We start from the raw sequence: 22,789 nt of genomic DNA on the forward strand, positions 1-22,789 counted from the left end.
CGAGGTAGTTAGTGTACCCATTACCATTCGTTGACAACAACAAACACCTCTCAAAATAATTTTACTCCTGTCTTTATAAAAATGAAAAGCTCTAGCGCATGTTAATCCCTGCTTCCCTCTGCGAAGGGTCAATCTTTTACTTTTATGTTGTGTCTCCATTATTTCTTTGAGCACTATCTTGAGAGCACAACTGTCATTCTTAGTACAATATGCTTGTCTCAAAATATGATTGATTGTGGTATAACTTTGATGCATTTATCTTTTGACAATCACTACTTCTAGTCTTTCTATGAACTCCAGAGGTGCCCGGGCATTTATGTTTTGCCAACCAAATACAGGCCAGCGAGATACCACTTTATCATACTCTCTTATGAACATTGCAATCTTGCTTATACACATGATTCATGATGCTTCTTATTAATTGTTGGTACCTCTCCATGATTGACATAGCTGTTAGATGATCTTATTTGCATATATCTCATTATGAACTGCTTTCGAGTATTAGCCATAGCATGAGAATATATACATCATATGAGCAAATGTGTTCGTGAAAGTTCTTTTATCGCTCAGTTGTTAACTGAATTGCTTGAGGACAAGCAATAAGCTAAGCTTGGGGGGAGTTGATACGTCCAAAACGTATCTACTTTCCCGAACACTTTTGCTATTGTTTTGCCTCTAATTTGTGTGTTTTGGATGCAACTAACACGGACTAACGCTGTTTTCGTGAATCGCTCAGTGTCTCGTTTTTGTGCAGAAATCCAACTTTCGGGAAAAACCTCGGAATTTATGCGAAGGCCCTATTTTCCCAGGAAACTAACGGAGCCGAGAAGGGCAATTGAAGTGGAGGCCCGAGGGCCCCACACCATAGGCGGCGCGGCCCCGGGGGCCCGCGCGGCCCTGTGGTGTGGCCCCTCGGCCGGCCTCCGACGCCCTCCTTCGGACTATTTATCGGCCTCGACCTAAAAACGCACGGGAAGAAGTCAAAGTCGCCGAAACCCTCCGTAACGCCGCCACATCGCGAAACTCCGTCGCGGGAGCCGAAGTCTCCGTTACGGCACTCCGCCGGGACGGGAATTGGAGGAGATCATCGCCGCCATCATCGCCAACGCCTCTACATCAACCAGCCATGTTTCCCCCATCCATGTGTGAGTAATTCCCCCGCTGTAGGCCGAAGGGGATGGTAGGGATTGGATGAGATTGGTCATGTAATAGCATAAGATTGTTAGGGCATAGTGCCTAGTGTCCGTAGTTGGTACTTTGATGATATTGTTGCAACTTGTTATGCTTAATGCTTGTCACTAGGGCCCGAGTGCCATGATCTCAGATCTGAACATGTTATTGTTTCATCATGATATTCATTGTTTATGGTCTTACCTATAAGTTGTATACACATGTCGCTGTCCGGAACCAATGGCCCCGAAGTGACAAGAATTGGGACAACCGGAGGGAATGGTAGCGATGTGAGGATCACATGTGTTCACGGAGTGTTAATGCTTTGCTCCGGTACTCTATTAAAAGGAGTACCTTAATATCCAGTAGTTTCCCTTGAGGCCCGGCTGCCACCGGCTGGTAGGACAAAAGATGTTGTGCAAGTTTCTCATTGCGAGCGCGCACGACTATATATGGAACACATGCCTATTGATTGCTTTGTACTTGGACACCGTTTTATTATTATCTGCAAATGCCCTGCTATGATTGTTACATGAGTTTCTCTCATCCATGCAACGCCCGTCATCCGTCCCCGTGCCTACAGTATTTTAATCCTGCTGTTTACTAAAATCACTACTGCTGTCTCTGTTACTCTGCTGTTATTTCACCATCACTCTTGCTATAAACCTGTTACTACTGATAAACCCTTGCGAGCAAGTCTGTTTCCAGGTGCAACTGAATTGACAACTCCGTTGTTAAGGCTTCCAAGTGTTCTTTGTCTCCCCTTGTGTCGAATCAATAAATTGGGTTTTACTTCCCTCGAAGACTGTTGCGATCCCCTATACTTGTGGGTCATCACTTGCCTCCAACCTTTTCAGCTTAGCAAAGGAGGAAATTCTTTTATGACTTGAGGCATTATTTCTGGGATGACCCACACTTATATAAAGAAGGAGTGGATGGTATTCCGCGAAGATGTGTTCCCGAATATGAACAACAAGAGATATTGAGTAAATGTCATGGTAGTGCTTATGGAGGACATCACGCCGGAGATAGAACCGCGCAAAAGGTTCTACAATCAGGTTTTTATTGGCCAACTCTCTTCAAAGATGCAAGGAAGTTTATTTTATCTTGTGATGAATGTCAAAGGGTTGGTAATATCTCCAGACGCAATGAAATGCCTATGAATTATACTCTTGTTATTGAACCGTTCGATTGTTGGGGATTTGACTTCATGGGACCTTTTCCCTCTTCAGAAGGTAACACTCATATACTTGTTGCTGTTGATTATGTTACTAAATGGGTGGAAGCCATACCTACAAAAAGTGCTGATGGTGAGACCTCTTTAAGAATGCTTTTAGATATTATTTTTCCTAGATTTGGAGTTCCTAGATATATTATGACTGATGGAGGTTCTCATTTTATTCATGGTGGTTTTAGAAAAACTCTTGCTAAATATGGTATTAATCATAGAATTGCTTCCGCTTATCATCCTCAAACTAGTGGGCAAGTAGAATTATCAAATAGAGAGATTAAATCTATCTTGCAAAAGACTGTTAATAAAACTAGAAAGAATTGGGCTAGTAAATTGAAGGATGCACTATGGGCTTATAGAACTGCTTATAAAAATCCCATGGGAATGTCACCTTATAAAATGGTTTATGGGAAAGCTTGTCATTTACCTTTAGAACTAGAGCACAAAGCTTATTGGGCATTTAGAGAATTAAATAAAGATCCTAAACTTGCCGGTAATAAGAGGTTGCTGCAATTGAGTTCTCTAGATGAATGGAGAAGTGAAGCTTATGAAAATGCTAAACTCTTTAAAGAGAAAGTTAAAAAATGGCATGATAGAAGGATTATCAAAAGAGAATTTAATATTGGGGATAAAGTCCTATTGTATCGGTCTCGTCTCAGATTCTTTGCAGGGAAACTGCTCTCGAAATGGGAAGGACCATATGTTGTTGAGGAGGTGTATCGTTCAGGAGCAATCAAAATTAGCTCTCTCCAAGGCAATGCCACACAAGTGGTGAATGGACAAAGACTCAAGCATTATATCTCAGGTGATTCTTACAATGTAGATGTTGATGTTATTCGAGTGGAAACACCGGAGGCCTTCATCAAAGGTCGAATAGACAGTCCGCCAGAACTCGACTTTGAATAGGTAACAGTACTGGTAATGAAAAGTTCGCAATTTACTTTCCGAACAATATTTTTGCTATTTTTGAAAAATATGAAAAATTACGAGATTGAAACGGAGTGGAGGAGACGCACGAGGGCGTGCCCCCATAGGCCGGCGCGGCCAGGCCTTGGCCCGCGCCGCCCTATGAGCTGGCCACCTCGACGCCTCTTTCCGACTCTAGTTCGACCTGGTACTTTCCTTTCGTCGTGAAAATTCCTGCTATATAATCCCCCGGACTCCTGGAGGTCCGTATATCATTTTCTCGACGTGTTTTGTTTCGAGCTGTTTCTGCCAGGATTTGTTTTCAATCTAGGAGCACCATGGCCTCCAACAACAAGGGCAAGGGGCTTTCGGAGGAAGAAGTGAAAAGGGTGTCATCAAAACAAGAGCAGCAAGCCGTTGGGAGTAAGCAAATCTTGGTGGGATCTGTTGACACTCGACGTTCTTTTTCTCATAACTTGCAGGGACCCTTACCACCTGCTCTTAGCCTCGATTCTTTCCCCGTGTTGGAAGAAGCTCTACGGACTACCGATGAGTTTTGTGATCAATACCGGGCTCTGAGGAGAGAAGTGGAGATACTCCAGGAGGAGAATTACCGACTCCGTAGAATGCTGGAATATTACTCGATTCCCATCACAAGATCGTCATCGCCAACTTCAGATAACAATGAATCTCTTCGAGTTTTAGTGCAGAATTGCCAAGCCGAGAAACTGAAGCTGAAGGAGATCTGTAAGAAGTGCGGGAGGAGTTCATCACCACCATCGCCAAAGGAGTAATTCATCATCGGTATTGGCATCCCCTTGGTTTGTTCCAAGCTTGGGGGAGTGCCGCGGTATCACATCATCACTACCTTTTACTTTTTACTGTCAAGTAGTGTCATATCATGAGTAGGGAAGTTATCATATAAGATGGGTTGCAGTGTGGAAGTATCTCTCCTTTAGTTGGTTGTCTATGTATCCCTTGGTGTGAGTTATCGTTATGGAATATTAATGAGAAGTATTATCATTTACATATTGCACATCTTATTTTAGTTTGCAATCTCTATTATATGATTGATCTTGATTTTAGTATTGGTATCACTTTGGGAGCATTGAATAAATCTATTTGGTTTTGGCAAACTTAGCATTGGTCAATAGCAACAACACTTTGAAGTTTAAGTAGAAAAGAGAAATACATGTAGTTGTTTCATTATCTTTCTTTCTTGTTAGCTCATAGTTTATTATTCTGAAGTTAAAACTGGTTGTGCTTGCAAGGAAGATGCATGATTGTTTCTATCACATGTATATTTGTTTGTTTCCCTCGACTCTTATGCTTGCTAATTAACCTTGCTAGCCAAAGACACATCGAGAGGGAATACTTCTCGTGCATCCAAACCTTAACCCAAACCTATGTCATATGTGTCCACCATAACTACCTACAACATGGTATTTCCTGCCATTCCAAGTAAATACTTCGTGTGCTACCTTTAAACAATTCAAAATTTACTATCTCTTATTTTGTGTCAATGTTTTATAGCTCATGAGGAAGTATGTGGTGTTTTATCTTTCAATCTTGTTGGGCAACTTTCACCAATGGACTAGTGGCTTCATCCACTTATCCAATAATTTTGCAAAAAGAGCTGGCAATGGGATTCCCAGTCCCAAATTAATTAACCTAAATAGACACTCCTCCATGGTATGTGATTGATGGACGGCACCCGAAGGATTCGGTTAGCCATGGCTTGTGTAAGCAAAGGTTGGGGGGAGTGTCATCATAATAAAACTAAAATAAAAAGGCACTCCTTCATGGTATGAGATTGTTGGCAGGCACCCGAGGATTCGGTTAGCCATGGTTTGTGAAAGAAAGGTTGGAAGGAGTGCCACACAAAAATAAAATGGGAGCCGCTCTTTGAAGGTTTGTCTGGCAAGGGGGTTAGAGTACCCGCTACCAGTCATTGACAACAACAAACACCTCTCAAAATGTTACTTTCATTCTCTTTATATGATTTCAAAACTGAAAAAGCTCTAGCACATGATTTAATCCCTGCTTCCCTCTGCGAAGGGCCTGTCTTTTACTTTATGTTGAGTCAGTAAACCTATTTCCTTCCATCTCAAGCAAGCATTTGAGTAGTTGTGATCAAACCATTATATTGTGATTTGCTTCATCATGTCTTTTATTCTTCCTTGTTTAGTACAAGTTTTATCTAAATGAATATAGTTTTGGAAGTTATCAATGATCATGAGGAGACTATTATGATTGAGTATGCAAGTTGTGCCATATAAACTTTAACATGAGAGCGCTGCTCAATAAGATAAGTATAACCTGTTAATTGTTCTCTGACCAAGAACGAAGTTTGCCATCACCAACTAAGATTTCTTATGCACCTTTATTTGTGATTACCTTATACTTGTTTCAAGTTGAATTATATGAGGAAGATGTTTACTAGAATGTCTTGTGTGAATAAATATGATGCTTCTTGTCCGTATTTTATTTATCGACTCTTCACTCCATAAACATGTGGTCCTGTTTACCGAGTTCAGTTTAGCTTGGGGACAAGCGAAGTCTAAGCTTGGGGGGAGTTGATACGTCCAATTTGCATCACTATTTTATATCATATTTTGCTGTTATTCATTGATATATTTCATATTTGGGGATAATACTTATGTTATTTCATCTATTTTGCATGTTTCATGATTATTGGAGGATCGAGCACCGGAGCCAGGATTCTGCTGGAAAAAGCGCCGTCAGAATGCAATATTTAGGAAGATCAACAGTTGACGGAAATTATACAAAAAATCCTATTTTTCCAGATGACGGAGGGAGCCAGAAGGGGGAGCCGAGGGGACCCGAGGTGGGCCCACCCCATAGGCCGGCGCGGCCCAAGGCCTGGCCGCGCCGCCCTGTGAGGAGGGGGCCCACAGCCCCCTCTCGCCTCCTTTTCTTCGCGTATGCCTTCATCCCGAAAACCTAAGCTCCAGAGGGTACCTCGCGAAGAGTTACAGCCGCCTCTGTGGGGCGGAGAACACCAGAGAGAAAAGAGCTCTCCGGCAGGCTGAGATCCGCCGGGGAAATTCCCTCCCGGAGGGGGAAATCGACGCCATCGTCACCGCCATCGAGCTGGACATCATCTCCATCACCATCATCATCATCTTCATCATCATCACCGCCGTCTCCACCGCTGCACATCGCCACCGCTGTAGCAATTTGGGTTTGATCTTGATTGTTTGATAGGGGAAACTCTCCCGGTGTTGATTTCTACTTGTTATTGATGCTATTGTGTGAAACCGTTGAACCAAGGTTTATGTTCAGATTGTTATTCATCATCATATCACCTCTGATCATGTTCCATATGATGTCTCGTGAGTAGTTCGTCTAGTTCTTGAGGACATGGGTGAAGTCTAAATGTTAGTAGTGAAGTATGGTTGAGTAATACTCAATGTTATGATATTTAAGTTGTGGTGTTATTCTTCTAGTGGTGTCGTGTGAACGTCGACTACACGACACTTCACCTTTATGGGCCTAGGGGAATGCATCTTGTACTCGTTTGCCAATTGCGGGGTTGCCGGAGTGACAGAAACCTAAACCCCCGTTGGTATATCGATGCAGGAGGGATAGCAGGATCTCAGAGTTTAAGGCTGTGGTTAGATTTATCTTAATTACTTACTTGTAGTTGCGGATGCTTGCAAGGGGTATAATCACAAGTATATATTAGTCCTAGGAAGGGCGGTACATTAGCACAGGTTCACCCACACAACACTTATCAAAACAATGAAGATTAATTAGCCGTATGTAGCGAAAGCACTAGACTAAAATCCCGTGTGTTCTCGAGAACGTTTGGTCATTATAAGTAAACAAACCGGCTTGTCCTTTGTGCTAAAAAGGACTGGGCCACTCGCTGCAATTGTTACTCTCGCACTTTACTTACTCGTACTTTATTCATCTGTTACATCAAAACCCCCTGAATACTTGTCTGTGAGAATTTACAGTGAATCCTTCATCGAAACTGCTTATCAACACCTTCTGCTCCTCGTTGGGATCGACATTCTTACTTATCGAAGATACTACGATACACCCCCTATACTTGTGGGTCATCAATGTGCCTTTCAAATATCAAGAAATCTTTAAAGCCATCAATTCTCCTTGTATGAGTAACAAATAGCTCAATGTAATCTTATATATAGTAAGGCTCATGGTAAATCTCTACGAGTCAAACAATTTTATTCACATTCAACCTAGAAAATGAGTCTATATTTTTTGTACCTAGTTTATTTTTGGGTTCGAAATCAGTTTTACGCAGTGTTCACTAAAACAAGTATAAATTTTTCATACGAAGTCTATTTTTGACGTATAACCACTTAAATTGTTTAGAAAAAACATGTACATCCAAATGCATTCACCAAGCGTCCAAGCGCAACCATTGTTGTCACTCGGCTACACCCTACAATACCGCACACACATCTTATTTGTCGTGCGCATTTCGCACCCCTCTCATCTACCTACGCATGGTGTTGTCAAACACCTCACGACATGAGCAAATAAGGCACTATGTGTAACTCAATAATATTTATCCACTGCAATAGACAATCATAATGTGCTTGCAAAGTATGCCAAGCTATAAAAGTTCCATTACAGCGGAAATGCATAACATGTATAATCTCACACCATAATAACCATCATCAAGGTAATACATATATGGCCACAATCACGTAGACAACTCATGTGACTCTAATTATTGAAGTACATAGAGAGATTGGATCAAGCTACTACCACAAACCCCAAGTCCGGGGAGTGAACTACTTCTCTCTCATGGTGGAGAGTGACGTGGAGGTGTTGGTGAAGGAGGAAGAAGCCACAAGAAGCGATTTCAGCAACGGTCGCCTCCAATATTCCTATAGCAGCAAACTGATGTCTCTCAGTTTCATTGTTTTCGAATCCACCTATGTGCATCATGAAATAAAACACCAGGGGGCATATATAGGTGTTTTAAAATAAAAACACATCCATGATCTAAACATTGAATCAGACGACTGAGGGGGAAGATCCCCCATGGTCCGACCTGGGTAGGGGCTCGTGCCATGGCCTTCTCTCCCAACCTGTTGACCTCCTGATGCCGTACTTTGGCTTGTTGGATCTGATCAAAAATTCCGAAGCGTGCTCTTTGATATTGCCCTTTTCAAGCCCCACAACTCCAGAAAAGTCAAAAACACCGAAAATAGTTTTTTCTGCCTCATAGAGTCAATAAACAAATAAATAAAAACTTTATGAAAAATACCTGAAATCAATATAAAACATGTTGAAACCATCATATTGCATTCAATTATCATATATATCATACCATAATGACCAAAGTTCATGGATACATTTTCAATGTATCATCTTCTTAGTTTATCTTTTCAAAGCCTTAGATTTAATTTGTATAGCTTTGATGTTGCTTTGTTCTTCAATCTACGTACTCCTTTCCTCATAATGCTACTGTTGTGAGTTATCTATAATATTCTTGAAGATTCATATGTTATTTAATACTCATAATTGAAAGATCTTGTGAAGACTTTTACTCACCCTTTTTAGTCATGGTATCACGATCTTTCAATTGGTCTGATAGAAGTTCCCCCCTACTGTTGTTAATCACCTGATACATTGAAAATGTATCCATAAACTTTGGTGACATTTATACGATATATAATGTTTACATGATACATGATATACAGTGTGGTTATGCGTTGTCTTTTCGATGGTCACTACTGTATTGGTTAGTTTGGAGCAACGTTTGCCGCGGGTTCCTTTGCTATGGCCGCAGACGGTGGATTTTGTGACCATTGTATCTTGGCTTCGTTCAGTCTCACTAATATATGACGACTCTTTTCTTCTATGTGAATATAGATATAGCTTATGACTTTTGTGTCGGATTTTCAAAAAATTACTACCTCTATCTATAAGAAGATGTTTCAACTTTATCAAAATATGCATGTATCTTGTTTTACAAGTAAAATTTAATAAAGTTAAGTCATCCTTCTTTTATAGAGGAAGGGAGTACCTTCCTTTCAAGCTGGTTCTCTCTTTCGTTGTGAGTTGCTTCTGCGGGGCCATTCGCAAAAACAATAGAATCCGTAGTCTGCACTTCAGATGAACCAAAGACCAAAGCCACGGCAGTAGTACATTTTCACACCGAAGCAAGCTCCTGCGATGCGACAGAAGCAAGCTCTCCCCCAATAATTCACGCCCTTGCGAATTCCAGAATCTGCAAGGAGCCCTTCGCCAAAACCACCGCAATATTGTGTACTCCTACACGGTAGCTTTACCCTATTTCATATACACCCCAATATATTTCCTTTTTTTTGTTCCTTCCGCCCTCTTCTCCTCGTCTTCCTTGTGCTCCTTCCGCTACTGCCTAATCCTTCCGCCTCCCACCCCAAGTAGAAGAAGAAAATCCCATCTCATCTCATCTCTGTCTGCGACCGAATCAAACGCAGACGGAGCCGGAGTCGTATCTCCGGAGGAGTCAGATTTGGAGGTCGCTTCCATCTCTGTACATAAGGAAGGAAATCCCGGAAGCTATCTATCCCCGCCCAAATCCGTGTGGGGTTGGTGAACCGGCCGAATTCGGGCAAGATACGTCGATCCCTCTCAGGCACCCCTCGTCTCTTGCCGGAATTCCGAGAAAGCCGCCGTCTTTCGGCCTCGCAGATTCGAGATTGGTGCGTGCCTCCGGAGCCGTGCGCACGGCGGCCGCGGCTCTGTGTGCTTGGCCGTCGAGAGATTGACGAGGATTTGGTGCTCTGGCTACAACTGGTGGTTGCCTTGTTTGGTGGTGTGGCCAGAAGTGCAGATTTAATCTGAAGAAGAAGGGGGCGTGAAGCAGAAAAGGAAAGGACAGAAAAAAAGTGCAAAATTTGGTGGGGGAACTCGCCGGGAAGATGAGTTCCGGGTCGGCGGTGACCGGGGGCAGCAGCGCCGGCGCGGAGGGCGCGTCGGCGGCACCGCTGGGGCAGAGGCTGATGGTGCACGTGGCGGAGAATGGCCACAGCATGGAGTTCGAGTGCGGAGGCGACACGCGAGTTGATGCCATCCAGCGCTCCATCGAGCTCGTCTGCGGCGTCCCGCCGGCCGACCAGCTCCTCCTCTGCAACAACATCCATCTCAACGCCGCCAACGACCTCGCCCACTACAACCTCCCCCGTGACGACCGTGAGGTCTTCCTCTACAACAAGGCCCGCCTGCATGCCGAGGCTCCGCCCCCGGCGCCAGAGTCTATTGACATCCCTGAGCCATCTATTCCGCCCCAGCCCCAGCCGGAGGACACCCCCTTGGAGCTGTCTGCTGACCCGGCCTTGAAAGCACTGGTCTCTTATGAAATCAGGTTCAGGTATGACTTTCACGTGGCCAATGCGTATTATCACTCGAGCAAGGCCAAGTACGAGGTGTGCAACAGGCTGCTGCGCGAGTGGCAGGTGCAGGAGCGCGCTCTCGACATGGCCAGGAGCAACCTGGAGCAAGCATTCCGGAAGCCGTCACAGCGGTATTCAAACTTTCTGCGCTCCTTCACGCAGCAGCACCGTGGGTATGTTGAGGTGCTGTCAAGTTTCGAGAGAGATTGTAAGAGGTTGCGCGCTGTTAGGCTTCATCCAGACCTGCAATGCGAGGGGAGGCGGTGCTTACTGGACCTTATGGATGAGAATATACTAAGGAAGTTGGCAGATGAGTACTTAAGCTCATATAAGAATTTCGAGGTTGTTGTCTCGGCACTGAAGCTTAAATTTGCCGAGTTGAAGAAGAGGGTGGATGGCTTGTTGAATGCTATGAGCTCAAGTGCATGGAAGGATCTGGAGGCGATGATAAAGGAGCATGCGAGAGTCTTAGGTGATCAGAAGAGCATCATGCAGTCTCTAAGGTTAGATTGAATCTATGCCCATGTATTTAAATACCCGTCGATATCTGTGTGAACTCCCTCTGAGAACTATTATTGACCTCGAGTTAGTGACTACCATGTAGATTGGCTAGAATTTGAGTTGCTGGTAATTCCATTATTAAACTACTTAGGGAACACCGGAATGCTATGATTTAGCATGGTGGAATAAACAATGAATTGCCATTGTGTCGTGGAGAAAATTGTTTGGTTTTACCAAAAAAGGAACACCGGAAACTGGTTTGAATAAACAATGAAGCTATTGTATCTTAAAATATGATGGTTTTAACAAAAAAAAAATGGCACTGATTTCTCAGTTATGGTTTTACATGTAGATTGCCTGGAATTTGAGTTGCTGGTAATCCATTATTAAACTACTTAGGGAACACCAGAATATGATTTAGTATGGTGGAATAAATAATGAATTTCCATTGTGTTGTGGAGAAAATCGATTGGTTTTACCAAAAAAGAAACACCGGAAAATGATTTGAATAAACAATGAAGCTATTGTTATCTTAAAATATGATGGTTTTACCAAAAAATGGTATGTTAGCAGTATAACAAACGGAGATCAGCACTTGTGTCTTATTGTTGGGTTATAGAGATATGCTATCTTGTATTTATACTTTATATATGTTATGGGCTGATGATACCAAACAAGAGTCTCTTATGCTCGGACTTAATTTATCTGGTAGCTATTGATATTTTTATTATGTCCTTCTCTTGTGCCATAATTCTGAGAACTCTTATGTTCTACAGTAAAGATGTAAATACAGCAAAGAAGCTTGTTGATGACTGCTCAAGGTCCCAACTCTCCGATTCTCTCCGGCCTCATGATGCAGTTTCAGCAGTTGGTCGTATCTATGAGGTACATGAAAAGGATAACTTGCCCAGTGTACAGAAGTTTGATCACATGCTTACAAACTTGCTTCAGAAATGCAAGGCCAAGAAAAATGAAACAAATACATTGGTACATGTCTGTGTGAGAGGGGTCAAATCTGCTCAAATTGATATCAAGGACATGATAACAAATCAGTTCATCTTATACGAAGAGGCGATAGATAGTCGAGACAAAGAATATTCTTATCTGAAACTACTCGGTGGTTTGGGTCATGCATACAAGGCTTGTCTTGCTGAGGTAGTCCGACGAAGACATTCTTTTAAGCTGTATACTGGCTTGGCTGGACAGCTTGCTGAAAAACTAGCAGTAGAGCGTGAAGCGGAGATCAGGAGACGAGAGGTTTTCCTTCGGACATGGTGTAAGTATATTGGAGGAGAAATCATGGGTTCCATGGGACTGTTTGGTACTCCTAGCCAGTGTGATGTAAACATTGCGCCGTTCGATTGCAATCTACTTCCAATTGACGTTGATGATTTGGAAAGGCTCGCCCCCCAGTCTTTAGTGGGTTCTCTTCTGAAATCTGAGAGATCACAGCAAAAGTCTCAATCAAGCGATTCTAGTACCCCTGGAAATTTCAGCAACTCTGAACAAAACAATCTGAACACTGATGGTAAGATGGACTTACAGGATTTTTTCGGTGGCTGTGATACTGATATAACAGGGACTAGTATATTAGAAGTGGAGAACGCCAGATTAAAAGCAGAACTTGCTTCTGCGATTGCAGTTCTCTGCACTTTCGGTGCTACACCTGAATCTTTTGATGAAGGGGAGAATGATAATGTGTTGAGAGATGCAAGAGAAAGAACAGCTCAGGCACTTACTGCAAAGGATGAGTATGCCAATCAGCTTCAGTCAATGTTGAAGGCAAAGCAGGAGCAGTGCCTGTCCTTTGAGAAGCGTATCCAGGAGCTTGAGGAACAATTAGCGAATCAGTACATAAATGGGCATATGGTTTCAGGAAGCAAAGGTGCATCTGACTCCCTCCTTTCTACTTTTAAAGGTCATGATCTTGATGCATCTGGGGGCAGGCAAACCCATCTGCGGGACGAATCAAGTGTTGCCATGGATGAGACGTCTTCAACATCTGAACATCCATCTAAACAAACAGAAGGTGGAGATGAGAATATGACTGATGTTTCAGGTGCACTGAACTTGCAATTACTCAACTCAGCCGGATGCACTAATCTGGATGCTTCCATGGCAGAATTTCCACGTGATAACGAACTTAAGCCTGTCAATATTGATAAGGAAGGGCGAATACTGACTCAGCACACTACGACAAATACTTCTGATGTTCCTGCAGAAGATCCTCTTAGCATCATAAACTCCAGAACCAATGAACATCATACTTTGGACCTAAGGAACAGCGAGCTCTTTGTGTTAGAATTGCAAAATGCAGTAGACAAAAAATCAAAACAGTTGGATGAGGCGGAAAATAAACTTAGTTCTGTGATGGGTGAGGTTAACTCTCTGAAGAAAGAACTTGAGAATGCCCAGGGTCTTCTTGATGAATCTCAGGTAAAATCTACATAGTGTAGGATAATCTTCACCTTGCAACTTGTAGTAGTCATTTCATGCTTGCATGAGGCAACATTAATTAATTCGCATTTTACAAATCTTGATACAGATTAACTGTGCTCACCTGGAAAACTGCTTACATGAGGCAAGAGAAGAGGCTCGTACCAACAAATGCTCCGCTGATAGAAGGGCTGTTGAGTATGATGCTTTGCGGTCATCTGCTCTGCGGATACATGGCCTGTTTGAAAGACTAAATAACTGTGTCACTGCACCAGGCATGTCGGGCTTTGCAGATTCTCTGCGATCCTTAGCCCTCTCCTTAGCAAGGTATCATGTTGCTCTCTTTTGTGTTACATTATGTGCTTACCCCTACTGGTCAGTGTGTTTATCATTTCAAGCTCATTGTGGTAGACATCCGATTTATCAGTGAGCGATTGGGCTTTCCGTGAAACTAGTATAATCAACTGAAAGGAATAGAAAGACTTCATTGGAAGTTTTTGCAGATTGTAGTATTTTGTCTTAGTGGTTTGGTCTGAGGGTGAATAGACAGTTGGTGTCTTAGCCAAAGGATTTGTGTATTTCATACTAAATTTGTTGTGTGAAGGCGTTACAAAAGTTTATGTGCTCACACGTTGAAAATGAGTGGTTGGATTGATAATGTTAGTGTCATTGTATTGTAGAATCTTGTGTTAAAATTATGTTAATGCCAGATGCCTTTAGCGAATTATCTGCTTTGTCAGTTTTCATGTTACTAGTTACTACTAACTTAAGACATATGTTTGTTTCTAGCTCCCTTGGGTTTGACCATTCTGCTACCAAAAGAGAGATCTAACACTCTACTTACTGGCTCCTTTGTAATGGTTTCTTTTGTTTTAGTTCTGTAAAGAAGGATGAAGCTGATTCTACCATTCAGTTCCAGCAATGCATCAAGATCCTTGCAGACAAGGTCGGTTTTCTGTCACGGCAGAGTGATGAGCTGGTAGAACGCTATTCAAGGATGGAAGCGGCGCATGGAATTCTCGTAAGAGAGTTGGAAGAAAAGAAAACACTGCTCAATAATCTATACAGCAAACTTCAACTGGAAAAACAGGTACCATTTTAGTTTCTTAAATCATACCAAAATGCGCATATTTTCGCTGGGTAGATACTCTTATAAAAATCAGACAAACCTTGAATTAATTAAAAAATTAACTACCAGTACCTGAAAGTAGTGTGACATAACATGAGTAGCACCAGACTCATAAACATATTAGACAAATCAACATCATCACAAACAGACAAGCTGTGGATCTTAAATTTATCTGGTTTATAGTTTTCTGGGTTAATCTCTTGGTAGTGTTAATTTGCGATAAATAAGCAAGTAAGCTGTGGGTTCTGGTTGAAACTGTTTTGACAGGCCAGCAAGGAAAAAATATCAGTTGGCCATTTCGACGTCCACGAGCTTGCTGTCTTTGTCCGGAACCCTGCTGGGCACTACGAGGCCATCAACCGGAACCGCTCCAACTACTTCCTCTCCGAGGAGTCTGTGGCCCTGTTCACTGAGCCCCATCTTCCTCGGCAACCTGCCTACATCATCGGCCAGATTGTGCACATTGAGAGACGTGCAGCGAAGCACGTAGACCAGAATGAAGCTTCATCACGCCCTGGCAGGCACCGGCGGTCCATGCCGAACAGCAACCCGTACAGCCTGCCAGCAGGCTGCGAGTACTTCGTGGTGACGGTGGCGATGCTGCCGGACACTGCCCGCTGAAACTAGGACACCTTCCTGATCCTGCTGCCTAGACATGGCTGCTGAAATGAAGGGAGAAACTCTCAATTGTACATATACAGTCACTATTTGAATTATGGGTCTGCTCAGTTGCCGCTTCGTATGACTTTGCTACCTACCTTGTACATAGTGCCCGGGTTCCTCGTGTAAATATGACTCCTCGACTGATACTGTCGTCTTTGTTCGTACTAGCAGACTGGATAATAATAATATACGTTCACTTTGTTCATCATTTTATTCCTCTTTTTACTTTCTACTTATGTGAAGGAAAGAGTGTTTTATCGGTATAACTCTGAAGAAGGATTACAACCACGAGCACTACCTGGGGCTCGTCTTATGGATAGAGCTACATTATTATTCGAACGAAAAGGAGCGCCGACGGGTCGGTCGCCAGCGGCGGCGATTCGATGGCTTGTCCGGCCCGACTGTCGGAGTCCTACGGCTACGGGGCCGCTGTGTCCAGACGCTCCTAGCTGACCCACAACGGTCCTCTGCTCATCTCGAGCGGCCCAACCTATTTCCGACACGAAAATTGTTCGTTTGGATTGAACCGTAAAAACTAAAATAGCTGTTCCGTTAACTTTGTCCATTTGGGTTGGGAACCTCCAGTGGTATGAGTGTATGACGCATTTTTCCTTCTCTAGTCTTGTCCAGGAAAAAGAAATGTCTTTTTTGCAATAAAAGCTTAGAACAAAAAGAACATTGTAGAGTTCATGGCGCATCATTCATTTCAAAATGTAAATGACTAGTAAGATCCGAAGGCTCGTCATAGGAGGATTCATCGCATCGACGGGCGCTAGTGCCGGCGGAAGCTCCTATCCTCAATCGGAGTTGAGGTTGACGATGCCGGCCACCAAGGCCTCCCGAATGAATGCTACTTGGTTGGCACCGTCAATAACCTTCTTTACCGTGCGGCCGAAAGCCTTGACCAGACCGTGCGGCTGAGCCTTGACCAGAACGCAATCCGATTGGCCTTATTCTTCTCCCGCGGTGGGTGCTCACCAACAAAGTGGTTCAACGTGGCCTCTCGCTCCTCAAGAAAACGGGACGGCTAGTAGGCGCTATCAACGTCGTACTGCGGCTTGAGCCACAACACCTCCTTGTGTCTCCTCCGGAAGATCTTGTAGCTGAACTCCTTGCACTGGGTTGAGGCATCACTGGAATCACGCCCAAGCTGATGTTGAAGCCCTTAGGCACCAACACGTTGGGTGGAAGGAGGAGGTGGCCTCGTGCGAGTCCACCCATTCCTCGTCCATGGTGCTGGCAGGGCAGGAGGTTCCAACTACTAGTGGTATGTGGAGAAAGCAGACCACGGAACGACAATTGCGATGGATGTGTGAGGCAGTGGTGTGTGTGGCCGTTTGGCTATAAAATGGTGGCATTGGCTTTATTAATGACAACATAGAAGGCCAGCCGCCAACCATGGCGCGACCGCTGAGGAAGCGGTGCAGGCGTCAAAGCGACGCAGAAGGGAAAGCGAGGCAGCCGTCGAACCAACGCGGGATTGGAAGCGAGGCAGTTTCGGCAGCCAAGCAGTCTGCTGACCAGACGCTAGGTGGCGCGAGGACATACAACACGACACAAGCCGCATTCCGAGCCAAAATTTGGGCCGCGAATGCGTCGGCATGGATGGGATGGTCACTTTGCGTCAGGCCGCTGGGCTAGGGTTTTACCCATTTCCTATCTGTGCAGACAGAAACAGACACACACGATCCGTTTGGGTCATGCCGCTGGAGATGCCCGTTGGCGGGGTTCCCAGACATACGGTATTAAGACTTCTTTTCCTTCTCAGGGAAAATAGAACATTGGTGGTTTCGTCGACTTGTCAGTTAAAACGAGGTATTCGACGTATATTGGTTGGAGGCTAAAGTTGCCGAGATTGTATTGAATCTAGGGTTTACAAAGGTGCATTGCTAGACAAAAGTTCTGGATCCCCTCCCCAGTGGCTCCTCCTAGCCCTCATATAGTGGGCTAGGTCTCAGAGTCTATACCCCGGGTCAGTTATCTATTACACGTCGGTTTACCTGATATGGGCCTACACTTGCCTTATTCTATATAGTTTCTGGGCTTCGACTTTCCTTCAGTTCTTCATGGCCTTGCATACTTTTTCCCGAATACGTACTAGGGGTAGCAACATCGAGTACCCAATATGGTATACCCATGGCAGTAGTCCCCGAGACTCTACTCGAGTCGTAGACTCAGGCTGAGTTTCAAATTAATCTTGACTTCTTCCTTTGTATAATGAACCCAAAATTACATTCGAGTTAAGAGTTTAACTTTACTCATATATTATTTTGTCATAGAGATATTGGTAAACAAGTCTGATGCATCCGATGGATCGGGTACCAGTTAATTGATCCGGGGGGAAAAACATGTGAACTTACTTCAAATTCGAGCCCCAGACAAGAATTCGGATTACTGGCGTAATTCAACTCTGGCCATGGAGTTCTTATCGAGTTCTGAATTCCAACTAAATGTTAAGGGTACCCAACGCATCCGTCAGGGATTTGTCGTCGTGGTGAACATACATATGCCATAGGTAGGCTTATCTTGGAGCCAATGTGTTTCAAGGGATCCGGAGGAGGGGGAGATGGAGAAGAGTGATACAAGGGCACACAAGTTTATCCATGTTCAGGGCTCTCGTGTGGAGGTAACACCCCTACTCATGTATATCTGATCTGTATAATCTCACAGGGAGCTACAATGGTTCCCCCCAGCCCTTGGCTAGAGGAGGAAGAAGAAGAACTGCTAAAGAGGGAGAAACCCTAGAAGTGCTGGATCGTAACCGCCCGTGCAAGGGAGTGCCACCTCTCCTTATATAGTGGAGAGGTGGCTTACATGAGAAGGAACCCGGGTAAAGGGAATCTTAGCCTACATCAGCCGGTCTTGGACTGTATCTTTGACTCTGGGCTGGTGATGTCCTTCCCTGTCCTCTGTGGAGCTGGCCTCTGCTGGCATGTGCACTATAGCATCTTCATCATCTACGTGATGTGGCTTCAGTTGGAAGCTAGCGAGACTCTCGTCATAAAGAGATCCACTGTATCTCTTCGATGTCCTGTAGCGAGGCGACCAGATCTTTGAGCAGCATCAGACCGTTGGTCCTATGCCAGATCCTTATGCCGGCATACGTAGGGTATGCCGGTACCCCTTGACCCATATCTTGAATCTATATGTCGAATTACCTACCGGGTTAAGTTCTGCTGGCATCACAATACCGGCTTTAGTTTTAAGCCGGTTGACCCTTAAGCTGGCCAACACTTAGTTTACCATCATGCTGTATTCCGGCATAGCTTGCTTATCCGGCATAAACACCTTCTGCCGGCTAATCGCACCCAAGCTTAACCTATCGGGGGTTATCCCCCGACATTAGTCCTCAAAGCTGGTGTGGCTCAACAGTGCCAACTGATGAGCCGCAGCAGGTTCTCCATCCGACATATATCGTTGTACCAGGTTAATCATCCCGGTTCCCTTTTAAACACTAAGTGCTCTATATTCCGGCATAGCCTTAATCCGGCTTCGTTGTTTAGAACTTAACGAGTATCTCGAGTATCCTCCGTCATAGTTTCCCACTTGTCAGTATACCTGGACATAGTTCGGGCCGGGTTGGGCTTCGGGCCGGGCCTAACAAAGCCCGACTCAAAAAGCTCAGGCCCAGCCCGACCGTCGGGCCTAGAATTTCGGCCCAAACCCGACCCATCACAACAAATACCCATCGGGCTTCGGGCCTCGGGCCGGGCCTCTTCCTTATTTGGCACATTTCTCAAGCCTAGGCCCGGCCCAGCGTAACCATCGGGCATAAATCTTCGGCCCAGGCCCGACCCACAGGCATGCTCGGGCTGGCCCAAGCCCAGGAATTTTGGGCCGGCTGGGTCGGGCTGACCGGGCCGGGCTTCCCATGGCCAGGTATACTTGTCAGCATCCTGTCAGGGAATATCTTGTAACTCACATATCTCAAGTGACAACGGTCAATGTGACTGACACTGCAGGTCCTCGAGAGGTCAAATCACTGCTGCCATGATAATGAGTGTTGCCATGATAATGAGTATGTTTTTACTGGTAAACACGCGTATTTAATGCAGGCATAATGGATACGTGTGGCCCTTCATGTGGCCGTGCACACGCGCCTGTCGCGTATTACACGCGCGGTTAGTGGCCCCACGTGTGCGCAGTAAATCCGCGGCCCACAACCTCCTCGACGGTTATAAATACACCCTCACCGGTTATTTTCTTTATTTCACCTCACTTTTCCCCTTCGTCTTCCTCGAGTCTTTCATCTTCGTCGCCGGCGAGGTGCTCGTGGGTGCACACCGCTGCCTGCAGCCACCGCATTTGCTCGTGCTACAATGCCGGCGAACGCAGCACTGTGGCCGCGGCCGCAGTCACGCTAGGACTGGTCGATCGAGGTTGGTTGAATCTGGTTTGCTTCCTCTTCTTGGATTGATTTCTTTCTAGTTTTTCTCGCCCTTGATGTTCTTGGTTCTTGATCCTCTACTAGTTCTTGTGCTTATTCTTTGTTTTCTTTTCCTTTTTCAGATCTTCGACTCCAATCTGATAACGGGCCAGTTCATTCTACCTCCTTCCTGGGTTCGTCGAGATGACGTCCACAGAAGAAATTATTCCCACGGCCATCCCACTAGAGGATGAGTCTAAGGAAGTTGACGAGCCCGGAACCCGCATTAGATATGTAGGCTGGGAGGGTTCCAACGTCCGATCCACTGAGGTGGATTGGCTGTATAACACCAAGCGGATTCCCCCCAGGTTACCTATAGACTTCCTGCCGGCGAGATAGAGCCGGACCCAAAGGATGGGGAAGTTGTAGTCTTTGTCGCGCACTTTGCGCGCGGGTTTGGTCTGTCGGTCAGCGGCTTTTTCCGTAGCGTCCTTGATAAGTAAAAACTCCAACCTCACCATCTTCCTGGCAATGCCTATACAGTTGTTTCTATCTTTGTTGCCTTTACCGAGGGTTACCTCGGCCTGTGGCCTAACGTAGAGCTATGGCCCCGGCTTCATAGCCTCCGGGCTCAGTCGGTCCAGGACACCTCCGTGCCTCCGCCGAAACCCATGGTTGCGTGTGGCTCCACGATGATTATGCCGCGCCGAAATACCAAGTTCATTAGGGTGACCGGCCTTGAGTCCTACCGGAAGTGGCAGAAAACTTTCTTCTATGTGAAGAATGCCGGCCGGGAAGATTTCATCAACCTGCTAGCATATGAGAAGGGCACCCTGCTGCTTCTGACGGTAAAGCACACGTCCGTTGGGAACCCCAAGAGGAAGGTGTGATGCGTACATCGACAAGTTTTCCCTCAGTAAGAAACCAAGGTTATCGAACCAGTAGGAGCCAAGAAGCACGTTGAAGGTTGATGGCGGCGGAGTGTAGTGCGGCGCAACACCAGGGATTCCGGCGCCAACGTGGAACCTGCACAACACAACCAAAGTACTTTGCCCCAACTTAACAGTGAGGTTGTCAATCTCATCGGCCTGCTGTAACAAAGGATTAGATGTATAGTGTGGATGATGATGTTTGCTAGAAAAAAGTAGAACGAGTATTGCAGTAGATTGTATTCGATGTAAAGAATGGACCGGGGTCCACAGTTCACTAGTGGTGTCTCTCCCATAAGAAATAGCATGTTGGGTGAACAAATTACAGTTGGGCAATTGACAAATAAAGATAGCATGACAATGCACATACATGATATGAGGAGTAGTGTGAGATTCAATTGGGCATTACGACAAAGTACATAGACCGCTATCCAGCATGCATCTATGCCTAAAAAGTCCACCTTCAGGTTATCATCCGAACCCCTTCCAGTATTAAGTTGCAAACAACAGATAATTGCATTAAGTATGGTGCGTAATGTAATCAACAAATACATCCTTAAACATAGTATTGATGTTTTATTCCTAGTGGCAACATCACATCCACAACCTTAGAATTTTCTGTCACTGTCCCAGATTTAATGGAGGCATGAACCCACTATCGAGCATAAATACTCCCTCTTGGAGTTACAAGTAACGACTTGGCCAGAGCCTCTACTAATAACGGAGAGCATGCAGGATCATAAACAACACATAGATGATATTTTGATAATCAACATAACATAGCATTCAATATTCATCGGATCCCAACAAACGCAACATGTAGCATTACAAATAGATGATCTTGATCATGTTAGGCAGCTCACAAGATCCAACAATGATAGCACAATTAGGAGAAGACGACCATCTAGCTACTGCTATGGACCCATAGTCCAGAGGTGAACTACTCACACATCACTCCGGAGGCGACCATGGCGGTGAAGAGTCCTCCGGGAGATGATTCCCCTCTCCGGCAGGGTGCCGGAGGCGATCTCCTGAATTCCCCGAGATGGGATTGGCGGCGGCGGCGTCTCTGGAAGGTTTTCCGTATCGTGGCTCTCGGTACTGGAGTTATTATCGACGAAGGCTTATGTAGGCGGAAGGGTAGGTCAGTGGGCGCCACGAGGGCCCCACACAACAGGGCGGCGCGACCCTAGGCCTGGCCGCGCGGCCCTGGCGTGTCGCCGCCTCGTCGCCCCACTTCGTTTCCCTTTCGGACTTTTGGAAGCTTCGTGGAAAAATAAGATCCTGGGCGTTGATTTCGTCCAATTCCGAGAATATTTCCTTACTAGGATTTCTGAAACCAAAAACAGCAGAAAACAACAACTGGCTCTTCGGCATCTTGTTAATAGGTTAGTGCCGGAAAATGCATAAATATGACATAAAGTATGTATAAAACATGTAGGTATTGTCATAAAACAAGCATGGAACATAAGAAATTATCGATACGTTGGAGACGTATCAGCATCCCCAAGCTTAGTTCCTACTCGTCCCGAGTAGGTAAACGATAACAAAGATAATTTCTGAAGTGACATGCTATCATAATCTTGATCAATACTATTGTAAGCACATGTAATGAATGCAGCGATTCGAAGAAATGGTAAAGACAATGGTTAAATAATTGAATCATATAGCAAAGACTTTTCATGAATAGTACTTTCAAGACAAGCATCAATAAGTCTTGCATAAGAGTTAACTCATAAAGCAGTAAATTCAAAGTAAAGGCGTTGAAGCAACACAAAGGAAGATATAAGTTTCAGCGGTTGCTTTCAACTTGTAACATGTATATCTCATGGATAATTGTCAACATAAAGTAATATGATGAATGCGAATATTCAAGTATGTAGCAATCAATGCACAGTTAACACAAGTGTTTGCTTCTGAGATGGAAGGAAATGGGTAAACTGACTCAACATAAAAGTAGAAGAATGGCCCTTCACATAGGGAAGCATTGATTGCTATATTTGTGCTAGAGCTTTTATTTTGAAAACATAAAGAGAGCATAAAAGTAAAGTTTTGAGAGGTGTTTGTTGTTGTCAA

At 44.6% G+C, this 22,789-nt stretch overlaps 1 protein-coding gene across 1 annotated transcript; it reads left to right on the forward strand.

Annotated features, from left to right (window-relative positions):
• Nucleotides 1-9,487: 9,487 nt before the first annotated feature.
• Nucleotides 9,488-15,626, forward strand: LOC127308084 (autophagy-related protein 11). Its single transcript, XM_051338851.2, has 5 exons — nt 9,488-11,192; nt 11,967-13,626; nt 13,736-13,953; nt 14,503-14,716; nt 15,023-15,626. Exons 1-5 carry the CDS (start codon nt 10,219-10,221, stop codon nt 15,374-15,376), a joined length of 3,420 nt encoding a protein of 1,139 aa, XP_051194811.1. The 5' UTR covers nt 9,488-10,218; the 3' UTR covers nt 15,377-15,626.
• The last annotated feature ends 7,163 nt before the right edge of the window (nt 15,627-22,789 follow it).

This window comes from Lolium perenne, chromosome 6 (genome assembly GCF_019359855.2).
Source record: "Lolium perenne isolate Kyuss_39 chromosome 6, Kyuss_2.0, whole genome shotgun sequence".
Lineage (NCBI taxonomy): Eukaryota > Viridiplantae > Streptophyta > Magnoliopsida > Poales > Poaceae > Lolium > Lolium perenne.